The sequence below is a fragment of the Montipora capricornis genome, chromosome 5, assembly GCF_036669925.1.
Source record: "Montipora capricornis isolate CH-2021 chromosome 5, ASM3666992v2, whole genome shotgun sequence".
Classification (NCBI taxonomy): Eukaryota; Metazoa; Cnidaria; class Anthozoa; order Scleractinia; family Acroporidae; genus Montipora; species Montipora capricornis.
This window is the reverse complement of record NC_090887.1, coordinates 9,479,974-9,493,431: the sequence shown is the minus strand read 5'-3', so window position 1 is coordinate 9,493,431 and position 13,458 is coordinate 9,479,974. Positions and strand designations below refer to the sequence as shown.

The following is a 13,458-nucleotide window of genomic DNA, read 5'->3' as shown; positions in this document are numbered from 1 at the left end:
CCGAGGATGACCGAAGGTTTTCGGTCGAAACGTCTTTACTAAGTTTTTTGAGAACGTCGTTTGACGTTCAAATAAGTCAGTGTCCAACATTTCTCATAGTCATTATGCAAATTCCTGACTGCAATTTCAGCATATTTCGTTTAATTAGCTGCAACATTTGATGATCAACAAATGTTAAACCGTGTGTCACCGGCGTAACCCACTATGGACGGGTGTTAGTCCCATATTTTTTACTATATAGGTATCTTTTATAGCTAAATGAACCAAAGATTTATAATAATGCTTGGATTATTTGTTTATGGGTAATTCCTTAAATAATAGAGAGCAATGCAGCTGTAAATTCTCGCTATCTAAATTGTGTTTATTATGTATTCAAAAAAGTAGATCCAAGTCTGAATATGGCTCCTTTGGGGAATTAAATTAATCCGATCTTTTAATGCAAACCCCCGTCACTGATCTTTTTGTGATTGTTCCCGTTCCATGTAACTTGTTCCAGTGGGGTCCACCCGTTCACGAATATGTGATGCACGTAAGCTATTTAAAAGTTTGCAAAATAATGATTCAAAGAAAACGAAACCCAGTGCGTCCCTAAAGCACACTTTTTCAATCCTCAGTTGTATTTAGGGATCGTTACACTAACCTCGATTTTGCCGGAAGGGAGTTTAAACAACGACTACGGCTGCGAAAACGCCAACGCCACAAAGCAGGAACGTTACTGGTTAAAAAAGCAAAAATAATCGTGCTGCACGTGCAGCACGAATTTCCCTGCATTTCTTTGCCGTACTCCACAAAACAAAAATTGATTAAACCATTAATTTTCTATGTTCCTTTAAAACCGTTCGTATATATCCATCCATAGCAGATGCAAACAGTACAATGAAACGATCCAAAACCCAAGCAATTCCAGGTACGTTGCTCAAAGCGCGGGATAAATCACGTGAGCAAAACGTGGTTTTGGTTTTCCTTTTCATTTGTTGATAAACTGGCGCGAAATTTTTTAACCAATCACTTAGCGTAGAAATTGCAATCGCGTAATTATTTTCGACAGTCATTTTGAAAACTGCTCTACTTTCATTCTTAATTGCTTTCAAATAACCAACGTGGTTGAATCAAAAGAAACTCTTATTAGAAGGAACGAATTTCTAATAACATGTATATGTTGATACTGTACGTGTGTAACCTTAGACAAGGCAACTATATATCTACCTTAAAAAACTAGGGCCTGCCCTTGGAATGAACAATGCTGTCGAGATTAATTTCCTAAAAACGACCTGTTTTGTTAACAAACTCGTACGATGTTGAGTACAATTTCGAATTAATAAATACGAGTAGAAATGTGAAAGTTCTCCGGACTTGTTGACCACTAGTATCTATTATTGTACGAGCATAACAATGACCACAACCAGGTTTTCTGATCCCGCGAGACTGACCATCCCCCAGCAAACCAATGTTTTAACGAAAACCGCTGGTCAGCAACCTGGTTCTGGTCATTGCTGTCTAAGGTCTTCCGTATGGCTACAGAGATCTTAGAGAGATTGAACATCACGTTTACGATAAACGGCAAACGTCGGACTAAAATTTGCGTTTTGCCAAAAATTGAAGAAATTCGTTTGATATGAGTTTATTTCTTGCGTGTTAGCAGCAGGTGTCAAGTAACTTTTCATAAGAGAGAGACGAGGTAGAATTAGTTTTAATGTGGTTTATGACAAGCAGCACCACACCGTTTCGCGTTTGCGATGCTTTATCTTTCCATTATATCTGAAATTTTACCTTGAAAAGGCGTACTTTCCTGGTAACCAGCCCAGGTAGGTTACCAAGCTGTATGAATAGTTTGGACGGAGCTATTGAACATAAGAATCGTGCACTAAAGAACTACGCAGAATTAATGCTAACAGTAACCCTTGCCCAACGACTTCGACGAGAAGTATTTCTTCCTAATAAGGACATGAAATGACCAATTTTTTTGGCTATTTCCTGGATAATAGCTATCATGAGTTTACACACCGAACAACGCGAAATGGTTGCAAAGCGCCCAAGTTTATATTAGGGACTTAAAGATCCACTACGGCGACGTCGACGAAAACGCCACAACACAATAATAGAGGAAAAATAATCGTGCTGCACGTGCGGCACGCATTTTAGCACGTTTCTGGTACTCTGTGCGTTTTAACAACAACCTGTCAACTCTGAAACCGCGCGCACCCAATTTAACTTGAGGATACGTCGCCCGCATTGTACGACGCGAGCGAGATGAAATAATCACGAAAGACTTACGCTAGTGTAAAGTTATGTTTTGAGGTGACGTCTTCGTCGCCTTCGCCGTCAAAGATCTTTAGTTAAAGTCCCTATTTTCAGATGATTTTCTCGTCGAAGTCGTCATGTTCCTCTTATAGGCTCTCTTTCAAGTTGGTTCAGTAACCGTCACTTCTTTGGAGTGTATTGGAGTTACTTGAGAGATTCTCAGCCAACGTGCTTCGAAAGATGTCTTCCTTCTCAGTTTCAGAAAATATATTATTTGCCTCCTATGCTTCTCTCCCACGTCCTCTTTTATTTTGCGCATGCGCTGAAAGAACTCCTCCACTAGCATGTTCATTTCTTTTTGTAGAATTTCCTTGAAATTTACTGGAAATCAAAAATATATTAAACTTAAAGTGCACCTAGACTCAAATATTCTTAGTCTACAATATTGATCTCTCCACCGAAAGCAAACATGTTTGACAATTCTTACCTCAAATTTTCGCTTTTTATCTGACGGCCAAGACGCGCAAAGTCATCAAAACTAGCAGTAATTTGGACCCACAGGCAAAGGTCTATTCTCGATTTTACTTCACAAACTGCTTTGCAATGCAGTTTTCAAAACACATATTAGCAAGGTATTTTTTGCTAAAAAAAAACACTGTTAACGTTTTACACGGGAGTCCTTAATTTAAGGGGGCAGCACGTGATCGCCATAAGCTAATGAACTTGTGGTCCTCACCTCAATCGGAGCCCGCCAATAGGGAGCTTAAGCACGCGCGTTTTGAGTTGCGGACGGTAACCGGAAGTGAATATCTCGCACGCCAGGATAGCGGTCTCTCCCAGAATTTTCAACTTAGGGTATCTAATAGTGAAAAGATACTTAGCGATATAAATGTGGTGGTGTGAGAAAAAGTTAAAAAGGGAAAATAGCTCACTTCCGGTTGCCGTCCGAGTCTCGAAAATGTGCGTGCTTAAGCTCCCTAATAACACCGGAACTCCGTGCCCTGCTCTTTTCGATCAGTGTTTGGCATCTTTACCCCCGGGAGAGGGGGGGGGGGGGAACACCCATATAAAAAGGGAAGGGATGCTCGTCGTCTCGCTTAGGGGTGTCAATTTCGGATTGTGGTCTCACTTAAGGTGTTCTGGGCAAAACGCCATCATATTTAGCCGTGAAGGTCTCCTCTAGGATTGCGCCCGAAGAAATATAAAAGTGTATATTTATTTTAGGGGTCTTAAGAAATATGGGCCACGCCCAGACTGGTCTCCTTTTGGGGGTTAATTTAAAATTTTCGACAAGAATCCCTCCCCATTGTATATGAGAGTCCTCCCAGGGGACCTTTAAAGGAACCCTCCACTGTTTTTACAAATATCGCTTAAAATGTTCCAAATGTGCTTATTAATAGACCTGATATAAAAAAAATGCCTTACCTGGCGAACTGATTTTCTTTTCGATTTTCAAAGAACAGCCTTTCAGCCACTTCGAACTTCCGGCGGCCGCCATCTTGAATAGCGCGCAGTGCACTGTGGGCTGATGACGTATCGTGGTTGCTCGCTGCAATCTGCTGACCTGATCCATGCTGTGTTTATTGTAAACATGTCGCAGATTTCGCCGTATCAGTTTGAGCCGGAGTATTCTTCTAGCGAAGAACAACCACAAAGTGCCGCAGAAGAAGAAGAAGGAGAAGAAGAAGATTCAGTTTCAAATGAAGGAAACGAGAATCGCCGGTCAAACACGTCTTGGTGCTCATGTGAACGATGTGTTGCAATGCCGAGTGAAAAAGAATGCGTTTGCTGTAAAGAGCTGACATTTTTGTCCAAAATTGTTGAAGGTACACTGCAATGTATATGTAAAGAGGTCATCGATGCTTTTTTTTCCCGAAAAGCCGTGTTTCTTAAGCTATTTTTGTATAAACAAATGAGGTGGTAATAAATCTGTGGTAATGGAATTAAACTGTTGTTAATTTCTTTGTTTTGAGATTGCTCGTTCATAAAGGCCATTTGATTCTTTAGAAATTTAATGTACAGAGAACGTTTTCTGTACTGTTAGAAATAACCATTTGTGGCCTGATCCCATTATAGTATAAAATTCGTCAGAAAGATCGAACTAACTTAGCTGTTGTCCCGGACATTCCGTCCTAGACCTGTCTTGCATTACTTCACACGATAGTTTTGAGGCGGTGTGCCTCAACAGAGATGTACTATGGACCGCTTTGGTCAGCTTGCACGATCGTGAAAGTGCCGGCCTTCCTGATAGGGAACAAGTATCTAACAGGTGTGTTATCTTGTGTAAAAATCTAGTTTATCAAACGACTTAATCGGTTGTTGCTTTTTAGTGAGAAGACAGATTGCTCATCCAGCAAATTCAACAACATAAACAAAAGTAATATTTTTATTTAGGATGATAAATGATGTTCCAGAAAATGCTTCAGACAACTGTTATTAACAGGACACTACTGCAATATATTTATAAGTGATATTCATTACAAAAGAAAAACTAAAAATGAAATCTGGTCAACACATTGCTGTACCTTCACTCAAGTGAAGCTTAAAATTAAGCTTTTATTTATTGGCAAACATAGCTTACAATATTTTTCTCCTCATTTTGGAAAATTTTCTTATTCAGGTCATTGCGGTATGCTGCATACAGGCAGTTTACCTGGTGGGCCCATGGCTACCTTGGTAAAAACATTCGCCGTGTAATACCATCTTGTGCTGTAAAAAAAATCAGAGCTACATTTCCCGCACCAGATGGCATGTACACAGGATACATAGCAGGAGATGATGATGACAGCTCATTTGACAGTGAGCTTGATGAAGCCTGGAGAGACTTTTTAAATATATAAAATATTTTCACTGTAAAACAATATTTTAATCAGATAACATGTATCTTCAAGGAACTTAATTATATTTCTTTTAACAAAGAGAAACGATTTTGTAAATTTTAAGCAAGAGTCTATGATAGTTTACAAAGAACATTGACATATTATGTTGCTCTATCTTGATTGGTTCATTGGATCATCTTTGTCATTTGAGATTAGCCAGGTAAGAACTTAGGGTTTTGGTTTTCCCACACTGAAATGAAAATTACTCAATAAATATATTTATAAGTGACCTAGTTGTAGGTTAAACTATAGCTAGCAGAGGAGCTAATTCTTCTTAAATCTAGATAACCGGACTCTTGCTTCAATAATGTCATTCCGATTAGGCCTTTGTAGTGGTGCCATAACCCCAGACCTATCTTTGTGCTTAGGGGCTGGCTTCTTTCCTGATGCTGCCAACAAAAATGCTGTTTGCAGCATGTCCTCAAGATATTCATAGGACTTCTCTTCCAGGACTGGTTCAGCTCCAAATCTCTTGGACACCTTGTTCCAGGAGATTTTAAATCTAGGCTCCCCCTGACATTCGCCAGCTTGGATGATGGCCAAGTTTGAAGTAAAGTATGTATATTGATAAACCTTTCTTTTATTCATTAACTGATTTGGAGTATGAGTTACACAAAATATAATTTCTGCTCTTTCACAAGCCATCTATTAATTTATCCACTGCAGAAGGGGGAAAATCTCAAGAAGCTTACCTGTGGTCTGTTAACGTTGTTGTTGTGGTCAAGTGCTGCCAACATAGTAGCAACTTTCATGACATCATGGGTGAAGTGTTGCAGCTTTGGCAAGTACTTGAGGTACATTGAATGATACACTTCTAGAGCTGTGGTGTGCACAAACTGTGTGAGGTGGATGATGTCTTTCAGGAGAAGCTTATCTTTAACAATGTTTACAAGTGCTGTATGTGCTGCACTACCAGGCTTGAGCCACTTCTTCTTGCGCTGCTGCTCTGGTGAAAGTGGTGGATGGTCACACTTGTGGAAAGTCTTGTTTCCTGGCCAACTGTGCCTGTTTGTCACGTGGTGCATTACTGATAACCATTTCTCTCGCAGTACTTCTGGATCTTTATTGCAGCTCTCCGCGCACCACCACAAATGGTTGACAATGGACGGAATCCACGGTGCAAGGTCTGAGCAACCAGACTTTTTAGATGCTGCAGATAACTTCTTACTGACTGTCTTAGCCAGATGCCAAGGATCAAACTGGTGATCTATGTTTGCATGGTTTACTCTCATTTCCTTCTTTATTTGAGTGTGTCTGTCAGTTGATATCAATTTGACCTCAATGTCATTAGCCTCAATGTTTGCTAAAGTGTCAACAAATCCCTTTTTCTCCATTTGATTAGAATTAGCTACTTGAGACACAGATACCACATTGAAATCAATGACCTTTTGGCTTGTTACATCTAAAAATGTATAAGTGCAATACTTTGCAGAATGTCCAGGACTGTCACAGCGTCCATCACCAGCTAAAACAGCACCACCTTCCCTGTCCTTCAATTCACTGAAAATCTCCTGTTGTTGCTGCTGCCATGTCGTTCTTACAACAGGAAAGATGTACTGTTCTCTAATGTTGAAATATGTTCCCTTACCAATGAATTTAAGATTTATCAACTTCGACAGTGCCGCAAATTTCGAGAAGGGAATGCCACAAAAAAAGATCCCAGCTGTGAAAAGCAGATTTCCAGCACCTTTTATATTGGCCAATGGTGGCTGTGATTGCCACAGGTACTCACAGTTATTGATGCAAGTTAGTTTTAGAGAAAGCTGAGAGCCTTCATTTTCAACTTCAACAGTGCTCTCAGGTATTATTAGAGAGCCACACTTAGGGCAAAATCTTAATAACTCTTTCAATTGCTCCTCATAAACCATGAAAACTCGTTCTTTGTAAGTGTTATGTGTGCATGCGTTTGCACTGTCACTATTAGATTCTTGTGAGTCCTGAGAGCTGCATGTACCGAAGCCATCTTCATTTTTTAAACTTGGAGTATATTGTGAGCCACTGGTGGCTGTTTCTTGAGAAACAATTATGTCCATGGGTTCTTTAACTTCTAGCTCCATTTCAGAATTCAGTTTTACACATTCACTTCTTTCACACCTGACAGGGGGAGCATCATCATCCAAATCTGAAAAAAGCTCAACTTGGGAATCATATCCATCTTCAACAACAATAGAATCTTTTTCAATGTCATCAGCATTGTCAGGTAAGAAATTGCTGGGTGCTGTGTTTTGGATGGTTTTCAAAACGTAACTATGATCTGATAAAGCTTCCTCTGTAATGTCAAGGGGGAATTGACATCCAACATCACAGGTTGTAACCGTTACGGTTCTTGATGTTTCACTGATTTGTACACTCGTTGTTTCCGGCCATTCTGTTTGCGAAGCCATTTCACATGTGGTTGGACGTTCGATTTCTAGTAAGCTTGTATCAATTTCTTCATTAGTGACTTCTTCAGTAATTTCTTCAGTTGTCATGACCATTTCTTGATTTTCGTCATTTTTCGAATGCGACGTGCTTTGTAATATGGCATCTAGGGTCTAGATAGATATAGGATCAAACAGAAGTGAAAAAGTATCTTTTTTTTAAAAATAAAAATAAAAAAAAAAAAAAAAAGATGAGTATGGAACAGTGTGATGACAATCTGAGCCCATCTATGGGTATTTCTGATGAAAGCGAAGGTGCGACGATTACCGCTGAAAAATGGAGATCTCAAGGTTGAAGGGAAGATTTATAAACGCGCCAAATATGATGGAATATTGACCATTAAACTAATGCTAGAAAAAAATATCTGTCATCTTTTCTAGCTAACACAAAATTTATTTTAATGTGTGGTGAGATAAGAATTCGACCGCGAATTAACTACACTTTCAGGCAATGATTTCAAACCATAAAACGAAGATCTGCTTCAAAAAATCAAAGATTTGTAACAAAAAAGATGTAACGAAAATGAAGTACTCATATCTCAAGAGAAAGGTCTCGAGTTTTGGGTACAAACCTCTTGTCGTTGTTTTTTCTCTGCTCGTTTTCTGCTGGTAAGACGAGTAGGCGCGGGTTTTTTGTGTGAGAAGATCGTGGGGATAGCATCCGGCTTGAGCTTTCTTTTCCAAGGGCACGAACCGAGGAGTTCACCCTCAAGTCTGACTCTATCCTCGTAGCAGCCGGCTTCAAAATGTTCAGAGCAAAGACGAGGATTTTTTGGCAGTGACGTCCTTCCGATCGCTCGAACCCAAGCTTGGCGAAATCTTTCATCTTTTGGGAAAGCATGGAAGCTTACACTTGGGTTTTTGCGGTATTTAGTCTGTTTGTTGCAACCAAAAGCTACGCAGTGAGGCATTTTACAACTCAAATTTACCGCGAAGCCGCGACACGAGCAACCACGATACGTCATCAGCCCACAGTGCACTGCGCGCTATTCAAGATGGCGGCCGCCGGAAGTTCGAAGTGGCTGAAAGGCTGTTCTTTGAAAATCGAAAAGAAAATCAGTTCGCTAGGTAAGGCATTTTTTTTATATCAGGTCTATTAATAAGCACATTTGGAACATTTTAAGCGATATTTGTAAAAACAGTGGAGGGTTCCTTTAACGTCCCACGGAGTTTTTTGAACAAAAAGGGTTGTGAGACGGGGGCTACGGTTTACAGTCCTTATCCGGGAAGACTTGAAAGTCTAACCATTTGCGGATCTAACTACAAAGGCAGCAGTTTCTCCTCAGTTGGTTTAAGACCCTGAGTTTAGGTCCGTCCGGAATCGAACTTGCGACCTCCCGCATTGTAGCCCGACGCTCAACTAGCCTGAGCCAAGTGCCTGAGCCACCGGTGCGCGGAACATAATTATGTAACCAACGGTAGGCCCGTTTGGTAAAAAAAATAGTCATACTGTTGAATTCTCCAAGGGAATGTTTTAAACCTTTGAACGACTTTTGAACATTATTTTGAAAATTCGAGCAATGTTTGAGTGCTTCTTTTGCCAGTTTTGAAGCACTGTTTTTTTTAGAATTTTTCCCAGCGCAATCGGGACAGGCCTGGTGGTCGTTAATGGGAGGCTCGAGTGCATTGTACAAGCAAAAACATTCCTTACCTTCCTGATGCACTTTCTCTCTTGATCGTATGCGACGTATAACTTCATACATCAGCGAGACAAATAGCGCCACTCCGAGGCTTATACTTACGTGTCGGAAAAGCTTACGAAACGTGTCCGGAGTGCTATCAAACAAACCGCTTGAGGCGACCTCTTCCTTGTCGGTAGAATTAGAGGTCTGGAACGAAAATTGATCAAATAAATGGATCGTTCATGAATTCAAAAGCAAGTCATAAATGATTGAAATGCCTCAAAACGATCTTTTCCCTTTTAAGTTATAGCTCACTTTCATAAATGGCGACCACTGTTACATTTTTTTTGTCTTTATCTTAATTAGACCTACTGCCCTCGTTTTGAAACAAAAATTCTTTTGAATTTTATGTTCGTAGCGAGGCTAGGAAGGTTTATCAGCATTAAAACAGAACAATAGACCTTATTCATAAATGGCGGTCACATTTATAATTCTTTTGTCCACGTGCAAATTAGCCTACCAAGCCTCATTTTAGAGCAAGAATTCTCTTCAATTCACTGTATGGTATCGAGGCTTGGTAGGCTAATTTGCACTTGACAAAAGAATTATAAATTGACCGCCATGTATGAATAAGGTCTATATTTTATTTGAAAATTATGAAAGAGGTCTCTACTATTGGTAAAAACTTCTTAAAACTTTAAAAACAACACTTAACCTCGGTTATAAGGTATTATATGCTCAATACAATATCGCGTTTCTGATTGGTCAATGACGGATGCATAAATAGGTTACAGAGGGCAACACGGAAGTTGCTAGGGAAAGACAGCGATTGAGTAATTAATAAATTAAAAAATGCTATGAACGTGCTCGGGCATTTGGTAATGGGCCTTAATCACATGGGGGGACTGAAAAGTTTTGTTTTGCCCACCGAGACTCGTTCCCAAACACTTCAACTCGAGGCTGGGGTCGGGGTACGAAATCTATTGTCTATGGCCGCCACGTGAATAAGGCCCATTTATGGTCATTCGTGCTGTTCTGAAAGTTCTCAAATTGCACTCGCCCACTGCTCGTGCAATTTTGAGAACTTTCAAAACAACATTCGTGCCCAGACATCACGAAATGCACTCGCTTTCATATGATTTCCTGTACATACCCACTGCAGTTACCTTATATGGAAACTGATTGCGCTGGATGGTAAGATTAAAACAACTTACGGTCATTTTGTTAAATTGAAACAATTTACAGTCCAATGAAACTTAATTTGAAAAATATTCCATTATTTTGTGATTGCTGGGATATGATATTGGTTTAAGAAAATTCGGCGTTACGAACTTCTTCTTACCATGTCACACCCAACTGGAGGTCTGGGAATCAATGAAGAATTTCATAACGGTTCCTACTATTGAACTGCGGATATGAAATCAAGTAAAGCTATGATCCTCGCAGTTATGAAGGCAATTTTAGCAATTGCCTAGAGAAGCCTGAAAAATTCAGGACTTAATCAATTGCTAAAATTGCGTTCATAACTGTGAGGATCATAGCTTTATTGTTATTGCATACACGTTCTGCGCATCTCGAGATACTCGGGTTTCTATGGTGATGCTCACTAACACAGGGATATTTTGCGCGGTTTAAAACCATGCAGAGAAAGCAGACCTTGGCAAGTGCTCTTGCTATCCTAAAACAAAATTAGGGATAACCAGGCACTTTTCAGAGATAGTTAAGCTTCAATTTGGAAAAGAACGCCATACATTGCGTTGTATTTTTAAGCTTTTTACAAATATTGTTGATTAATTATCTTTGAAAAATGCGTGGTTACCCCCAATTTTCTTTTTGGATTTCAGTAACACTTGTTATACACCATGCAAAACATACCTTTGAAGTAGAAGACACCGTCCTTTGGATATGAAGTGATGGATAACCAGCGAGGAGCGTAGCGCCGGGTTGGTCATAATCATTTCATATCCAGCAATCCCGATTAGAATAATTGTTTTATAATTGTTTTATAATTGTTTTATGAAAAACTCCAGGATCAACAACTCTTCCATGTTGATTTTATTTATCTGCCTCGGTAAATTCCTCTAAAACGGAAAACAGCTTTTGTCGGCCATTCTTTCTCATTTTTTCAGCTCGCTTTATTGCTGACGCGTTATGACGCTTGGGCTTATGTCCAGAAATGCACCTAATTAGATGCACGTCCAATTTTGACATCCGACACAAAGTGTCGCTTTAAGTGTAGGCAATTGCTATCTATTCAACAACAAGGTAAGGTTAAAGGTCAGCATTATTTTTAGCTTAGGGTAAATGCAGCAGTTAATCTTTACTTAAAGAGAAGCATTTGGGGGACACTTTGTGACATTTTTTGTCCGTATTCCGTGACATGAGTGATGATGAAGTTGGGGAGAAGAGCAAGGGGACACTTCGTGACGCTTATTGAAATCCGAGTGCATCTAATTATGTGCATTTCTGGACATCTGTGAATCTGAGTGGACTATAATAATATAATATAACCAATGTCGAATCCAACAAACGCGACTGCGGGAATAATCGTTTTATTACATTTCGATAAATTCTTAACGTTTGGATTACTTGGAAATTTAACTTTCCGCCACGAGTTTTTCAATAATCCAATATGGATGCTGGTCACGTGAGCCAATTAAAACACTAGAAAAGCAATATTTGAGATTGAAAATTGAAAAAAAAATAGAAGACATACCTGGATAGGCCTGACCTTGCTCTTTATCATTTTAAAGAGCTCCGCTCTGTGTGACTGTAAGTAGCGATGGAAACACTTGCGAAGAGAAGTCGAGCGGGGACTGAGAACGATGCCATAGGCAGTTTTGTAATCAACAATTTCGCTGACTGCAAACTTGCTAAAGAGCTCATTTCTGAGACCAGCCGAATATGCATCCACTAGAATACCTTGGACTTCTCTCTTCAGAAGAGCTTCGGTTACCTCTTCCAGACTATGGTATTCTTTGCCTTTCAATTGAAGAAAAGAAGAAAAGTAATAAAGTGATGTGGATGATACAGTGTATTCTACAGGGAAAATTTATTTCGCTTTTTTTTCCTCTGAGAAGGTCAGAATCCAGTCGAGCCCGAAACTCAACCAAACCCAAATCGAAGTCAGTGCGGGTTCCGTTTTCGAGCCCGAACCAGTATCGATCTAAACACGAGTAGGTTTCGCTTCCGGGAAAAGACCCTGAATCCGAAGCATGAAGCATGAGTCGGTTCTGGGAACCTAGTCCGAACCAATCTCTGGACATAAGTGAACCAATCGCGAACTTAATCCAAGGCCGTGGCGCTTTTTAGAATTGAGTCTGAACCATATGGTGCCGTATCAACACCAAACATCGTTAAATTCTATATACTTAACTTTTGCATCACCAAACTTTTCAATACGGTCATTAAAAAAAAGGTAGCCTTTCACTTAATTCAATGCTATCTGTTCCCATTGAACTGCTGGTTTGCATCTGACGTCAGGACAGTCATGTTGATGTACAGAACAATGCAGTCATTTTGATTATATCTATTATTATGCAAAACTTGTGGGGCCATTTTCTATTGTTTTCCACTGCAACATGGCCGTCACATCACATGGATGCAAACCAAGAATAGGTTCCCTTTCGAGACATAATGTATCTAAAATTAAACAATACCTGGCTCATATTTTGCGTTTCGTCTCGCGCCTAAGTGATACTCTGGCGAATTCTGTTCGGCTGCAATCTACAGGAAAAGATTTCATATTTCGTTTAACATCGGATTCCTAACAATTATCCCAAAAGCGCGAGAGACAAGCTACAAGATAGAGAAGGCAAAGTTAGTGGAGTCCCTGGACTGACAAAAGAGCATCTTCCCTTCCAGGAAGGTCTGCTCCCCGGAAAGGGGAATCTATTACATTTTTTGCCTCGTTAGCACAAGGCCATGACCTCGCCTATGAATGAAAGTGAGACTGGAGTTGACCTTAATTTGATAGAAACGTCACTGCTTTTCCTATGTAAATTCTTACTAATTAACATTAAAACAACACCATTAACATAAGAAAAGGAGGGAGATCTGTATCATAACAAGGTCAACACCAGCCTCACTTTCATTTAAAGGCCAGGTAACTAAGCACACAACAGTCGGAAGACCTTACCCAGCAATGACCAGAACCAGGTTGCTGACCAGCGGTTTTCGTTAAAACAATGGTTTGCTGGGGGTGCTCAGTCTCGCGGGCTCAGAAAAAACCTGGTTGTGGTCATTGTTATTTAAGGTTTTCCCTATTAGTCAGCCAAGAATAAAGTACTGAACGTT

General features: G+C 39.9%; 2 protein-coding genes across 2 annotated transcripts in view; one reads left to right on the top strand and one right to left on the bottom strand.

Annotated features, from left to right (window-relative positions):
• Positions 1-1,760: 1,760 nt before the first annotated feature.
• The window catches only part of LOC138050186 (uncharacterized), a 40,336-nt gene continuing 28,638 nt past the window's right edge, over positions 1,761-13,458 (bottom strand). The window contains exons 11-14 of the mRNA XM_068896646.1: positions 12,822-12,888; positions 11,879-12,144; positions 9,192-9,369; positions 1,761-2,622 (exon numbers count right to left, since the gene is read on the bottom strand). Coding sequence (XP_068752747.1) covers positions 2,402-2,622; positions 9,192-9,369; positions 11,879-12,144; positions 12,822-12,888 — 732 coding nt within the window. The 3' untranslated portion in view covers positions 1,761-2,401. The remainder of the gene's footprint in view (positions 2,623-9,191; positions 9,370-11,878; positions 12,145-12,821; positions 12,889-13,458) is intronic.
• On the top strand, positions 3,624-5,661 carry LOC138048799 (P2X purinoceptor 7-like). Its single transcript, XM_068894922.1, has 3 exons — positions 3,624-4,067; positions 4,378-4,510; positions 4,862-5,661. Exons 1-3 carry the CDS (start codon positions 3,770-3,772, stop codon positions 5,079-5,081), a joined length of 651 nt encoding a protein of 216 aa, XP_068751023.1. The 5' UTR covers positions 3,624-3,769; the 3' UTR covers positions 5,082-5,661.

Coding starts and splice junctions, on each gene's coding strand:
- LOC138048799 (XM_068894922.1), top strand. CDS start 3,770: ATGACGTATCGTGGTTGCTCGCTGCAATCTGCTGACCTGATCCATGCT. Junction 4,068..4,377: donor TTTGTCCAAAATTGTTGAAG/GTACACTGCAAT, acceptor ATTCCGTCCTAG/ACCTGTCTTGCATTACTTCA. Junction 4,511..4,861: donor AGGGAACAAGTATCTAACAG/GTGTGTTATCTT, acceptor TTTCTTATTCAG/GTCATTGCGGTATGCTGCAT.